At 35.0% G+C, this 16,191-nt stretch overlaps 1 protein-coding gene across 1 annotated transcript in view; it reads left to right on the plus strand.

Annotated features, from left to right (window-relative positions):
- LOC106877445 (uracil phosphoribosyltransferase homolog) overlaps positions 1–13,643 on the plus strand; it is a 34,146-nt gene extending 20,503 nt beyond the window's left edge. Inside the window, exons 3-7 of the mRNA XM_014926346.3 lie at positions 3,021–3,090; positions 4,314–4,376; positions 5,275–5,436; positions 7,392–7,490; positions 11,077–13,643. Of these exons, the coding sequence (XP_014781832.1) occupies positions 3,021–3,090; positions 4,314–4,376; positions 5,275–5,436; positions 7,392–7,490; positions 11,077–11,183 (501 nt within the window). The 3' untranslated portion in view covers positions 11,184–13,643. The remainder of the gene's footprint in view (positions 1–3,020; positions 3,091–4,313; positions 4,377–5,274; positions 5,437–7,391; positions 7,491–11,076) is intronic.
- Positions 13,644–16,191: the final 2,548 nt, after the last annotated feature.

Raw genomic sequence — 16,191 nt, forward strand, 5'->3', positions numbered from 1 at the left:
GCTTTCCATGCTGACCTGGGTTGGACAGTTTGATGGGATCCAGTGAGTTGCAGGGCTGTGCCAAATCTCAGTGTTAGCTTTGGTATGTTTTCTATGGTTTGATGCCCTTCATAATGCTAGCTGCTTTACAATGTATACTTAATGCTTTTTTTTTGTGCCACCTGCACTCTTGAGGTTGCCAAATAACTTGCTAAACAAAAAAAGAACGGAAAAAGGTAAAGGAAAATGTTCCCACTACTAAGTGTGTAGGAGTATTTGGGAGTGGGAGGTGACAGTATTTGAGAGTGTGAGGTGACAGTATTTGAGAATAAGAGGTAGCAGTATTTGAGTGTTGAAGGTAACAGTATTTGAGTGTTGGAGGTGAAAGGCTATTTGAGAGTAGGAGGTGATTGAGTACTTGAGAGTGGGAGGTTGCTTTATGCCAAATATTGAAAGACTAAAGTATGACAGAGACACAAGCATATGTGTCTTGGTATAGAGGAGATACATGGTAACCACTTTATATAGAGGTGGGTGACAGATGTTGGGAAAAAGATAAAGAAGGTAGTGATGGCGTGCCAAATATTTTATGGTGTATGTGGTTGCTTGCTTGGTGGAGTACTAGACCATTTCCTCCATTATCCACAGATTACGGTAGTCAGAAGAATTAACACCACTGCATGTCAGCTTGTACTGACATGATGTTAGATTTGGTAGGAGATAAGTAGCTTTTATCAGATTATATCTGATTAAGATTTACAGGATGACCAATACTGCATTGTTGTATATTATAGTAGTTGTGAATGTTATCCAAGTACTAACAGTGGAACCTCAGGTCAAATAACAAATAGCATTTAGTTACAACCCTTTATGTATTAAGTTCAAATCACTCAGCAAGTTGATTGTCTTTCAACACTCTGAGGTCCATAAAAGACTTGTCAGCCAAGTACCAAAGTTGATAAAGTAGATTCTACAGCTCTAAGTAATAATAATAATTATCACAGGTGTGGCTGTGTGGTAAGAAGCTTGCTTCCCATCCATGTAGTTTTTGGGTTCAGTCCCACTGCATGGCACCTTGGGCAAGTGTCTTCCACTATAGCCCTAGGCTGACGAAAGCTCTGTAAATGGACTTAATAGACAGAAACTGAAACAAGTCTGTCATTGTGTGTGTGTGTGTATCCTATCACTGCTTGATAACCAGTGTTGGTTTGTTTATGTTCCCATAATGTAAAAAAAAAAAAATGACTGATAGAATAAGTACCAGACTTATGAATAAGTACTAGTGTTGATTTGTTTGACTAAACCTTCAAGGCGGTGTCCTAGCATTGCTTCTGTCCAGATAGTTGTAAGTGGGAAGGTAGCAGAACGGCAAAAATAGTAGAGTTAAGTCCCTTGAACTTCTCTCTTCAAATTCAACCAGAATTATTCTTTACAGTTCACTTTTCAAGGATTGCAACTCGCACAAGAATGAAAATAGCTTAAAATAATGACGAAGATGGTAATAAAATCTGTACCTGTGGTGTACTGGTTTCATTCAATTGATTTTTATCCCCTCTCCTTTACAAATATATGACTTGTTAGTGTGTGTATGTAATCAATATCTTTTTCTTTTACTTGTTTCAGTCATTGGACTGTGACCATATTGGGGCTTGAGTGGAGGTACATGGCTTAGTGGTTAAGGTGTTGGACTTATGATCGTAAGATTATGGTTTCGATTCCTGGACCAAGTGACGCATTGTGTTCTTAAGCAAAGCACTTCATTTCATGTTTACTCCAGTCCACTCAGCTGGCAAAAATGAGTAACCCTGCGACAGTGCGGCATCCTGTCTAGGTGGGGAATATATGTGCCATGGAAACTGGGAAACCAGTCGGTATGAGTCATGAAGGAAGCTTTTTCTTATCTTTTTATGCTGGGACACTTCCACAAAGGGTTTAATTGAACAAATCTATCTAAGTATTTGTTTTTTAAAAGTCTGTTACTAATTCTATCAGTTTTTTTTTAACTATTAAGTTATAAGGACTTACCCCATTAGCATTTGGATCACTCTGTCAAAAATATAATTCTTATTCATTCATATCATTTTGAATTAATCCTATATATTATCTGGTAGCTTTGTGACTTCAATGGTGTGTTTAGTTTTAGAATGACATTGTAAGGGTAGGTGTAAGGGACTGAATCTAACCAGTTTGAACATGAAACAGCTGGATATGGCTAGTTTAAATACTGAAGGGTTAAAGAAACCAAAGCTGGTTGTCAAGGGTGACACACACACACACACACACACATACACCATTTCCTATTTCTTTACTGCCCACAGGGGGCTACACACAGAGGGAACAAACAAAGACAGACAGGAGATTTGGCTGTTATGCCACTGCCTCTTCTCTTATGATACAGCTTGCTCTTTTAAAGTGATCTAAATCAAAACCTTTCACCAAAATTTCATAATAATATTCCAGGCATCAAAGTCGGTGAGCTAGCAGAATTGTTACTGCACCAGACAAACTGCTTAGCAGCATTTCATTTGTTTTTATGTTCCAAGTTCAAATTCTGCCATGGTCGACTTTGCCTTTCATCTTTTAAGGGTCAATAAAACAAGTGCCAGTTCAGCACAAGAATTGATGTAATTGACTTGCCCCGCTCCTCAGAAACTGCAGGCCTTGTGCCAAAATTTGAAACCAGTGTTCTAGACATTAGGTTAATAATGACAAACATAGTGTATTTCAACAGAAGTATGTCGACCCAAGGGCTAACTGGTTTTAGATAGGGCTTGAGAACAGGTACTGACTTATCGCGTTAATCTTAGTGCCCATCATGCGATACTTTAATGTCTTGTCCTTCCAAGTCATGTTATAGCGATTATCAATTATTTTACATTGTCTTTCTTGCCACTTGCTACAATACTTGGTGTCTTCCATATAATTAGATAGGATGATAAAAATCTAAAAGATTTTAATATCATTCTCAAATATTCTAGGAGATTTGTGTACTTACCATTTCTACATTATTCTTGTTGTTCTTATCTGTTTGTTTATTCCAGATTCGTCTGGTTGTTGAAGAAGGTCTTAACCAACTTCCTTACCAAAAATTTACAGTAACCACCCCAACAGGTAAATAGGAAATGATTTCATTTATTTTGTTTTTTGTACTCTTACAAATTTTTATATATATATATATATATATATATATATATATATATATATATATATATATATATGGTTCATTGATTGGTTAATGTATTATAAACTGTTTATTTGATGTCAAATAGAGGTGATATTAGTGGAAAGGTGAAGAATAAAAGTGAGATCTCTCTGTAGTTGCTACAGTCTGGTCAGTCCCCTTTCTGTATGTGGACAGTGATAATAAGAGCCTTTATCCTCTATCGCACTATATTTCTCCACTCTTAGTTTTCTGTTAATTTCTTTCTTTCTCTAAATTACTTTTGATGTTAAATTTATTAACAACTTTTTAAAAAATAACTTCCCATCGTTCCCTTCATCATATACGTGGTAATCACATTTGGTTAAAATGGCTTATTGATGTGTTTTTTTTTCTCTTTTTTCCCTGATGAAATGATTACATTGTTTTACATCATTTTGTTCTCTTAGGAATAATACCAATATTTTCTTTGAAAGATATGTCGGAAGTATAAAGATTTGAATAACACTTACGTTTAGGTCCATTTCTTAATTTATCTATGTTATTTAAAAACATTTCACTTAAACCCTGGAATTTCTACCTTTATAAGTAGGCTGTAACATCCTTGGTACTTATGTGAATTTTTGCTACCCTGGTAACTATTTTTTTTTTTTTCTGTGTTATTTGTACACATTGAAAATACACACACACACACACATATATATATATATATATATATATATATATATATATATATATATATATATACATATACAGTCACCAGGTATTACATTGTATGCATGTGTATCCAGATTATCAGCTGAAGATATTTTCAGGTTTACTGTTGTTTTTTTTGTAACATTTACATTAATTCAGCATTGCCTTCATTTACTTAGATGTTTCTAATGTCAAAAGAAATAACTATTATTTTATCAATAGAGACAGACAGAGAAGTGTGTGTTGTGAAAGATTCCTCTCTCATTTCATTAATACCTTATTCTGAACCTAACCTAAATAATGGCACTTCTTAGGTCTTCTGAAGAGATGCACACATCACGTGCACATACAGGAATTTTCAAGCAATTCTTCATTGTACAATGAGGCCCCTTACATTGTATTAAATGTATTTGTTTTTGGAATATTGTGATATATTTACAACATATGGTTACATGTATGATATTTAATGTATCTTCAGGTTACGAGTACCATGGGTTGAAGTATGAAAAGGGAAACTGTGGAGTCAGTATTATCAGAAGTGGTAAGTTTCATATTTTGGAATGTCATTCTATTTACTTGCTAGATAAGCATTAGTTTCCACAGAGGAAAAAAACCAAAAAGAATTGATGAGTAAGAATTAAAACTGTTATGCTTTATGGTAATGATTAATATAAATCATCATTCACATCATTCAAATGCACCTTGATCAGATTAGCCTTGATGCCAGTTCATTCAATGGACTTGACCAATTATTGTCAACTGACTGGAATCAAAATTGAACAATCTCTGTTGCTAATTCATTGATCCAGAATCCAAAAGTACAAATCATTATTGGTACAACATTGCTCGCCAGTGATCTTTGGCATTTCTTTAAATTCTTTGAAGTCTGACAGCTGCTATCAAGAATGTGGCTAACAAATTTAAAGTTTCATGGCCAGCCAATAGAAAAAAAAAATCTACAGCTGATTCATCTAGGCCTTACTTGAAATATATCATGAATAAATTCTATTAAAATCCATGACCAACCTTACCATTTTAAATTATGTAGGCTAATTTTAGATTATTGATGGTTCTGGCTGTACCAGATACTCCATGGAACACTTAGACCAATGCAGGCAGTGATGAGTGCAAATGAAGAGTATGCAGAAAATGTTGATCACTGAAGTTAAGTAGGGGGTGAGGGGAAGAAAACCCAGGAGAAGGAGAATGTAGTTAGAGATATTTGCTGTTAGTTTTTCTTTAGACATATTCCAATGGGATGATTGGGGCTGGAAACTGAAATAAAGGAAATATTTCCAATTGTAATTTCTTCAGCTATTATTTGTTGTCTACATTATTAAAATGATCACACACACACACACTCCCACAAGATTATAGAAACCAGGTAAAATGAAAATTGTGATGGCTTCCACTTGCAATATGTTCCTCTCTCCTTACAGGCGAAGCCATGGAACAAGGTCTACAGAACTGCTGTGGTCCAATACGCATAGGAAAGATATTGATACAGAGCGATGCAGATACTCATGAAGCAAAGGTGCTTTACTCCAATTTTCCACCAGAGTTCAGCAGTCGGAAAGTATTATTGATGTACCCTATTATGAGTGAGTATCTTGTTATTGTTTTGTTACATTTGTTCTAATATGTGTTAGTTGTTGTTTAATAGATTCTTGTATAAAATGACATGGCATGGAAATAGATAATCAAATGTATGGAAGCATATCTACACATCCATTGCATTGAATCTATTCTAGTTTGGGCTTGTCAGACACCGTAGTGTTTAAGTAAACTCTATCATATTGTTATCATGTCCATATCATCATCATTTTAATGTTGACTTTTCCATGCTTGCATGGGTCAGATGGAATTCATTGAGGAAGATTTTCTGTGGCTGATGACAATAACCCATTAATTTTGGTAACATTTTGTTGGGTTTGTACTTGTAGCCATAGTCAAAACAGATAATTCATTGTAATTTTTTACTAAGTTATTTCCCTTGATATTTTAACGCTATTTTGCCAACATTCATATATATTCCAACTGCCTAAGCTTATTTATTTTTAGGTATAGTATATATATCTATTATATCCTTTATTAAGGAAAAATTTGGCTGTTATTTCTAGTAGGTAAAGCATTCACATATGGACTTACTCATTAATACGAGTGTTTTATGTTATGGTGAAATGTAGAGTGGAGAGCAGTTGTAGATTAGTGTTATTGTTTAGTTTTAGGTTAGCTGTGGCCCAACAAACATATCAAAGGCATTCCAACTACAACAATTTTATCTTTTTAAGGATTCTTTGGAATACAACATCCAATGTGCCCTTTCCTAATATTGATGCATTTTCTTACAGACATGGTGTGACTCAAGGGAGATTTGTTTGTTTTTTTAGTTGGTCATGTAAGCACATAGCCTTCCTTGTTGGCTCGTATACTCATATAAATGTGTAGTTGTGGTTATTGTTTAGCCCCGAGTCAATCTTGACTGAGCAGATCTATGATCAAAGGTTATACCTGTGATGACCATCCCATGAGTGTGTGTGTAGTCATGGCCAATGCTGGTGACGTGTGAAAGGCACCTGTGCCACTGACATGGAAAAGGCACCTGTTACGGTGACACGGAAATGGCACCTGTGCCGGTGACACATAAGAGACACTCAGTACATTTTGGGGTGGTTGGCATTAGGAAGGGCATGCAGCTGAGGAAAATAAGCCAAAACAGACTGCACCCTGATGCAGCTCTCTAGCTTACCAGCTTCAGATGAACTGTCTAACCCATGCTAGCATGGAAAATGGATACTAAATGATGATTTTATATATTCGTTTTGAGCGTTGGGCCTGGCTGAGTTTCTTCCTTTCAAGCATTGGGCCTCATGGAAGCATAGTGGCTGAGTTTCTTTTGAGCATTGGGCTTGACAGAGGCAAAGTGGCTGAGTTCCTATTGAGGCAAAGTGCTTGAATTCCTTTTGAGTGTTGGGCCTCACAGAGGCAATGACCAAGACCTTTGGTATTATGTCATGCTTGAGAAGACCCATCAAGCCAAGCAAAATCCCAGTCATAGAAGATACCGTTGTCATGCAAATGGCACCAAAGCCAGTGGCACATAAAAGCACCCATTACACTCTCAGAGTGGTTGGCATTAGGAGGGGCATTCAGCTGTAGAAAATCATGCCAAATCAGACTGGAGTCTGGTGCAGCCTTCCAGCGTGCCAGCCCAGTCAAACCGCCCAACCCATACCAGCATGGACAGCAGACATTAAATGATGATGATGATGATAAAAGACCACATTGTTAAGCATCCTGCCATTTTAAGCTATTAGAGAGTGATTTGACTGCAATTTCTTGCAAACTGAGCAGTAGTACCTTATTGTCTGGTTTGTAATAGTAGAGGGATGCAGTCCTTAATGGATTAGAAAGTGAGAGATCAGAGGGACTTGATGTAATGTGTGCATTGTGCTTTGGTTATCCTTATCATTTAACATCTGTCTTCCATGCTGGCATGGGTTGAACAATTTAGTTTTTGCAATTGTATCTTTCTCTCTCTCCATTGTAATTCTAGGTACTGGTAACACAGTGACAAAAGCAATGAATGTTTTAAAGAATCACAGAGTTAAAGAACAGAATGTGATCTTGTTAAATCTCTTTTGTACACCACGATGTAAGTTGCCAATTTTTTAAAAATTATTTAATTGTAATTTGTGAGCCTTGAACTTAACCCCTTGAACTTTGACATAATTCCTTTCATATGTTTTATGATGGGAAATAATCTTTCACATCTGGCTTGTGGTGGTGATGTCATTGTGCTTGTTGCTTAGCTGCTGGGCATTGCTGATCAAACAGACCGGCTATGATCTTCCAGCTGTCACCAGCCGAATACATTATCCGATATTTTTTTTTTTTATTATCCCATGTCTTTTTAAAATTTTGTTGAGTATAATGTGAGAGAAATTCGGCTGCTCTTTTCCATAACCATGTAGAGGCTTTGTTATTGATTTGTGGTGTCAGAAATGGTAGAGCTGTGGATAAATACATTTTCAATTTATAGTTTGGCCATATCCAGCCACAATATTCTACTTGTTATATGTTTAAACTGTTGATATCTGGCCTCTAACAGCTACCCTACAATGTCATTCTAAAAATATAGTCACATCATTGAAATCTGAAAGCTACAAGATAATTCAAAATAATGTGAATAAATAAGCATTGACAGAGTAATCTGAATGCTAAAGGGTTAATGCAGCTGTAGACATAAAAAAATTCTAATTGGAAATATTTGTGTAGTGAGAAAAAGACAACTTAATGATTAATATTATTTTAGTCTTTTTTTTTTTTTTAACATAAATATTTCTTAAAAGAATTTTCATGCTGATTGCATTATATATGTTAAAATTAACTTTATTGTTTTTCATGCAGATTGTGTCTTTGAGGAATTATTCTCAGTGAATTATATATTTTAATATGCTAGTTATCCATACACTCGTGTACAACATTGTATATCTACATGTTGTTCAATGGCTCCTTTAATAAGTATGGCAACATTTATGCTCTGATGAAGTCTGATAATACCAAAACATGTTCAAAGTTATCTCCCACATGTGTTGATCTAATTTGAATAACATTCACATGATCACATAACCAACCAAGCTATCAGATGTTGTTACACATTGCTGGCCACAATGTGCTTTTGCATTGTTTTAGCCTTCAAATGATGCCACCCTGCTGGTTAGGTGAGCATGCCAACATTCCCCACTGATTGAAAGGGGGCCTGGAGCAAGGTGAAATGAAGTGTTTTGCTCCAGAACACAATGTGCCACCCAATTAGGGAATCGAACCCATGATATAATGATCTTGAGTGCAACAGCATGACCACTAAGCCACGTTATATTAGTCATTGAATTAATATTGTCTTTCCTTCACCACATAGTGAGTTCCAGTTTGATTTAATTTTTTTTTTTTTTATGTTCACTGCACTAACTTAATGATTCTTCTGTATGTTGATGAGATCAGTGAATGATTGCTCAAATGTACTGTTTCTGTTTTGTCTACACTGAGTGTCTGGATTTCTGACTGCACATTTTAAGAGAACCGATAGAATAGTAATCTGTAATATACTTAATTGAATTAACTTTAGAAAAACTTTCCTTTCATGTAACCAAAAGATTTTAATATTTAGTTTTATATCTTGCATGTTCTAAATTTAAATTCCTTTAGGGTGGATGAATGAAGTTCTAGTGAAGTCAACTCTGTTGATTATATTGTCTCCTGCAAGAATACATCTCGTGTCTAGTCAACTAGGTTTGCTTTGTGTGAGTGGGGAAGACAACGATTCATAAACTCTGTTTCTCTGCTTGTCACTTCAGTGTCATTGACCACATACCAAGTTGTTTGTATCATCTTGTTAATGTATTTAAACAAACACTGAATAAAACAGGTATTGCATCATTTAATATGACTTCTAAGTGTCATATGTCAGGTGGTGTGGTGGTGAGCTTCAAAAACATTTTAGTCTGTGACCCAGTTTTGATTGTTGGGTTTGGGTATTGAAGTGGAGGATTGTGGCCTAGTGTTTACAGTAGTGCACGCACAATCACAAGACTGTGGTTTTGATTCTCTGACTGGGCAGTGCATTGTTCTTAAGCAAAACACTTTTGTTTATATTGACCCAGTTCAATCAGCAGTAAATGAGTAACCTGATGTTTTATTCTGAAGGAATGTTGTGACCTTGGGTATTTATACGTCATGGACACTGGGTAACTGGTTTCCTGTGAGTGATAGGGCTCAAAGTAGTATTTTTCAGCTCTAGGTATTAAGGCTTCATCTGCATTTCTAGTACGACTGGGAAGGCATAAACATCACACACTCCCATTTGAAACCACATCTGTGAGGTTTTTTAATTCTGTAATGAACTTTTATATTTATGAGTTTAACCCTGTAGCAGTAAAACTGGCCATATCTTGATTCAGTATTCCACCTGTTTCATGTTCAAACCAGCTAAATGCTGCCTCTCACACCTACCCTACAATGTCCTTCTAAAAAAATAAACAATCACATCATGAAAACTTCAGAGCTACAAGACATTTGGGTCCTAACAACGGTTGGAGCCCTTTACTGGAGATGTTGAAGAAGAGTGCCTCTGTCCTACCAAAGAAACAACCAGCTCTGTCCTTCTAGAATACACAAGTCATTTCTTAGGGTGTCAGGGAAGCTGATATCTACAATCTAATGAAACAAAGATGATTTTTAGGATTCCAACAGAAACAAATGAATCTTGTTTAAATGTGGGGAGATGCTTAAATTCCCCCTTCCTCTTGTATAATGGTTTGACTGCTAAATTCTGCAATATAGATGCCTTGAAGAACATACACTGTGTGGGAAACTTAAAATAGATTGCAGCTTCTGGTTCAGATAAGTTTTTTGGCTATTGATGTGAAAGTACATATGTATGACCTGTACATACACACCATATGTGTAACATGCTTTATATATATACATGTAATATATAGTAATATTGGCTTGACTTCATTATTACAACTTATGACTTCATGCCAGTATGAACAAGCTAGTATAGACTCCATTTATCTAACAATGATTTGGAGTAGTTTCTGATTCTGATATCATGCACCACTTCTTAGCAAAGACAGACCACCAATAGACTAGATGTACATACAAATATGAAAAGTGACTGAGACCTTTGGCATTATGTCATGCTTGAAGAAGACCCATCAAGCCTAGTAAAATCACAGCCATGGCAGATACTGGTGTCATGCAAATTGCACTCATGCTGGTGGCACATAAAAACACCCATTAAACTCTCCAGGTGGTTGGCATTAAGAAGGGCATCCAGATGTAGCAACCATGCCAAATCAGACTGGAGTCTGGTGTAGCCTTCCAGCTTGCCAGTTCTGGTCAAACCATCCAACCCATGCCAGCATGGACAATGGACATTAAATGATGATTCGCCATGATAGATCGCTGACCACTACATTTATATTTTTTTTCTATTTGTTTCTCTCCTTATTTCTTTCTGTGTTCCTTTCAGTTGCAGAACGTAGTTCGAAACGTCAAAGACTTTCTCTATTCCCGAGCGTTAAACTAATACATCCATTTGTTGTTTACACCACCTGTCTTCGCCTTTTGTTTTTTTCGTAAATTCTCCCATATATATATATATATATATATATATATATATATATATATATATATATATATAGCAAGCTGTTCAATTAATTTTCTTTTTCTTTTAGCTGTCAAATCACTTATCAACTCATTCCCTGGTATCACCATAGTAACCACAGAAGTTCACCCAGTAGCACCAAATCACTTTGGACAGAAATATTTTGGCACTGAATGAACCAAAGGCCAATGCTGTATCCCCACCCTGTGAGTTGTTGCTGCTGTTTCCTGCACATCACCTTTCCTATTCCAGATGCTTCCAAAGGGGTGCATTTTTAAAGTTCAATTTTTCTACTTGGAGCTCTCTGTCACTGAACATGTAACTATAACAATATTGAAATGCAATATCTGAAACGGAAAAAAAAAAGAATTGTTTAACATATTTTATTTCCCTTTTGGTTTATTTATTGGGTGTTTTCAGTATCATCTCAGAATTTTTTTTCTTTTCTTTCTTTTTTTGATTTAATGAAAATAATTTGTATGAAAGAGGAAATTTTTTTTTTTACAATGATTGTTTCATTGCACAGAATTTCATTAAAATTATTCCATATTCTGTAGAAAGCCAACTTAAACATCTAAAGATAACAGTGGAAATATCTCAATAATCTTTATGCTTCAATCCAACAAACATTATTGCAAAGATGAACACTTTTTTGAAAAATTGCATGTCCCTTTTTTATTTCTTCCTTTTACATTTGTGAATCCTTTATTTTGAAACCATATCATGAAACATTTGAATATTTCTTATTTTATGATTTATTTGTTTTTCTGAAAATTTACAATGTCTTTTTCCTTCTTCCTTCTTAGTTTCATTATTTAGAACTGATTTTTATCAACTTTTACAATTTTCAAATCATTTGTATTCTTTTTTTCTCCTCCTGCTCTCAATATTTGTATATTTTCAACATGATCTGTAGAACAATTTTGTCAAGGTTTTCAAGTTAGAGAATATGTGGAAATGTCCAATATGGTGTTAGCTTGTTTAATACAAAACAATTCTTACAAGGAGCTCTCTTGCACCAAAACATGAAATTAAGGTAATTTTACTAAGATGAGTAAAATTGGATTTAACTTTTTTTTTCTGAATGTTGTTGTCAAACCCTAAAGGTAGAATCAGTGGGACAAAATAATTTGTTTTCTTCGGTTGTCTTTATATGTCCCCAAGTTCAAATACTGCCCTCGTCTACTTTGCCTTCAATCCTTCCAAGATAAAATAAGTATCAGCGCAAGATGTGGCGGTTGATATAATCAACAATATGTTTGAATATGTGGTACCTCAACATGGCTACATTTCAATAACTGAAACTAGTGAGACAAAAAAAATTACGAAACAGAAGAGAAAAGAAAAATCAACTGGAATGATGTGTTGACTTTTGATGTGGAAAGTAACATCTTTGGCATCACTTTTGTCTTTGGAGGACAAGTGAAGAATTCTCAACAAAATGCACCCCACTGTAGGTTTTCATTTCTAATCCATTTCTTACTGAAGCAGGCTGTCAGTAGCCTACCTTGATACTAGTGATTCTCCTTTAATACAAACGTGTTCCTCTCGAACATGATTCCCTATCCCCTGTATATTGTTAATTTAGAGATCAATACTTATCTGTTGTCCTATAACCATCCACACCACTGCCTCAAAGATCACTTTAGTGATTCCAGCTAACTGGCGAATGCCTCTTATCTTCTCAGGTTTAAAATATCCAATTTACAGGGATTTCTCTTTGATGAAAATTAAACAAATCTTTTAGATGTTGAATTACATTCAATTTACTTTGTATCTCTAAAGAAACAAAGTATCTACAACTGTCTGGTTATCTTGTATATTCATGTCACGTTCTCCTGAATTTTACTTAATCACATCACCAGTAATACTATTTTAGATTTAAAGTGCAGTTGAGGTTAGCTTCTTACCCTGGAAAATGACCACTTTTGTTGATAACATTCTTTAAAATGCTGGGTCATGAATTCATATTTTTGATTCTGGCAGTAGTGTGTCCTTAAAAAAAAACACTTGATTTTATGTACCTAACAGAAATACTGTTAATCATTGATCTGTATAAAAATATAAATCTACCCTAACCACTACCATTTAATATGAATGATGGCAATACTTTTGATTTAAATTTTAGTAAAAAGATATGGAAGGGAGAAATGGGCAAAAGACAACAAAATTAAATTTATTTCAACAAACATATGTTATGATGTTTCTGTCCATATCTGTTTTAAAATGGAAGTAATTATCTAAGAGAAGTTTGAAACTGAAATAAGCTCCTTATTTAGTTATTCTAGTATTTTCTCTACTTGAGTTTTCTTACTTCTAGAATGAAATGAAATGAATGTGACAAATCACTCCTTGTATATACTACCACGCGTTAACACTATATTAGCACTCTTGCCCAAACTGCCAATCAGCATATAGGACCAATCAACACTCACAGCTCCTGCTGCTACGACAACTGAATTATATAATTTTTGTTCAGAATACTTTAATTCAATGATATTCCCATTAACTTGGGAGTTGGTGCTAAATAGATCAACCTCAGTCACTTGTACTATGTATAAAATTAACTTACTTTTGGCATTGTGTAGTTTTTTCTTTACTGGATGGACAACACAGCTGATAGAGAGAAAAAGAAAAGAGAGAGAGAGAGAAAGAGCTAAGTAGGCTTAGTGAAATACTATGGAGCATCTGTCTGTCAAGGAGCAGAGCTGAGTCAAGTCTTTGGAATGAGGTGATGTTGAATAGGAGGATAATCCTATAGATTTTCATGAATGGTGTGCTTGGAAAAGCTTGTAAAAGTTGATAGTTGTAATAGAGACATTAGTCTCTCTCTCTCTTCGATGAGGAGCGAGGAGTTGTCACGTAGAAGGTCTGTCGCTCAACTCTCTGACAAAGTGAAACAACTCTTTAAGTACCAGTTTTACTACGCATGCGCACTCGAGGGGCTTCCGGTGGTGAAGTCCTTTGCGCATGCACAGAATAGTACTTTCTCAATGGTGGCTATAATTTCGCGCCACTACAAGCTGAAGAGAAACACATCTTGATTAAATATATATATATATATATATATAGTGTAAGAAATTTCTCAGATGGTCAAACTGATTGTTGTGCCACAAGATAATGTATAGAGTAATGTTTTGGGTTGTGCTTTTTTATCTGTGACAGCCAAATACAATACATAGATTTTTATGGTTTGAATATCTTGAACCAACCCTTTGAATAAAGTTTCTACTACTATGAAATGTTGCACTCTGTGGTTTGATCACAGCTAATCTCTAATCTTCCTCATCAATATCCCTTCTTTGTTGAACAAAGCAATTAAAACAAAAATGAAAATGCAGTCTTAACGGCCAGTTATGGAATAATATTCAAATAATATTCTTTTCTCTTTTCTCAAGAGTGGAAAATTTCAGTGAAGTAAATCTGTTCACATTTCTTCACTTCCAATGAACCAGATCAGAACTTGATGAGTTACTTAACTGTACATGATCTGTGTGTGTGTGTGTGTGTGAGAGAGAGAGAGAGAGCGTGAGTGTATATATATATATATATATATATATATATATATATATATATATATATATATATACTGTCTATGTATGCATGTATATATTATATGACAACTATTTACAGTGCAGAAGATATATCTTTGTATAGTTAGCAATAAATTGCCTCGACAGAAATTGTTATCAAGTGTTGTTGTTATTCTTTGAAATTTAATCTTTTTAATTACATTTTTGCTTTAATTTTTAAGAGCAGTGAATTATTAGAAATGAAAAAGAGCAGAACCATGCTGAAAACTTATCAGTTTCATCTAAAATGACTTCAGAATCCATACAATAGATTTTATGCACGTCCTGTGAATTAATTCAGTCAACGATAATCCTCTACAGTAAGACAAAATTTGATCCTGGCAGGATTTGAACAAAGAATTTAACTGAATACTGGATAATGTTGTCCGGTACTACTAAAGCAGCACGGTCCCGAACGCGCTAGTTAGTCTTGAGTGGTCGATCCTAACCCTAACCCGCGTGTGCAAATGAATAAGTGTTTAGGGTTAGGATCGACCACTCAAGACTAGCTAGCGCGGACGCGCGACTGCGCGTTCGGGACCGTGCTGCTTTAGTAGTACCATGTTGTCCTTCCTATCTTGGACAAATAATAAATATTACTATTCGTACTAAACGTTTGTTGCATTATATATAACCAAAACAGACTTACTTCAATATGCTGCACCTTGTTATAATGCTGATATTAGTTACAGCGATGCCATCAATACAGAACTGAAGTGTTTAAAAGGTAAGCGAGTTCATCCTATTGGCTTAATATTTGAAATTATCTCCCTTGATATATAAATTTCGATTCTATGAGTCTTCAATAAGGCGTATTTGAAGAATCCTAGAACAGTTCCTGTAATAATAATCATAAGTTGTATATCTAAAGAATGTTTTATAGCACTTTCCACTTTTTAAATATATATTTGTATCAAATCAGTGACAGTATATTTCTATTATTGGTGGTACAATAATTCAGTACACGGGATTTTGAGTTCAAACCATATCAGAGCTATTATTATTTTTGTCCTATTAGTAAGATGCATAACTCGACTCTGCTAGATTAACTGAGGCAAACAAACAGGTACTGCTCTAAATTCACAGTTGGAAGGCCATTTACAAGAAGATTATCAAACTATAAAAATAATAGCGCCAACAAAAACCCTTTACTTATGTAAGACGCCTTACAGTTAGGAAGTATCTTTTGCATCCACGTAGTCCTACGTTTGGTTTCAACGAATACCTTAAAGCAGTGAGCTGACAGAACTGTAAGCACACCGGGCAAAATGCTTAGCGTTATTTCATCTGTCTAAATATTCTGAGTTCAAATTCCGCCGAGGTCGATCTTTACCTTTCATCCTTTCAAGGTCAATGTAATCGACTTACCCCTCTTGCATGTTGCTGGCCTTGGGCCAAACTTTGAAAATAATGTATTCCCTATCGGGTTTAGTGTCTTCTATTATATTACTCCAGATCAACCCTTATTTTACTGAAAAACACTTTGCTATACAAAAAGATGTGTTTTTAAAAGCATCTTTAGCTGAGTTATCTCCCTTCGCCAAAAATCTAAAGGATTTGATTTTGTGTTACGAAGCGAGAATAAGTACCGAACTAATAATTAATTTAAAGGA

Source organism: Octopus bimaculoides, chromosome 18 (assembly GCF_046866305.1).
Source record: "Octopus bimaculoides isolate indiv1 chromosome 18, ASM4686630v1, whole genome shotgun sequence".
Classification (NCBI taxonomy): domain Eukaryota; kingdom Metazoa; phylum Mollusca; class Cephalopoda; order Octopoda; family Octopodidae; genus Octopus; species Octopus bimaculoides.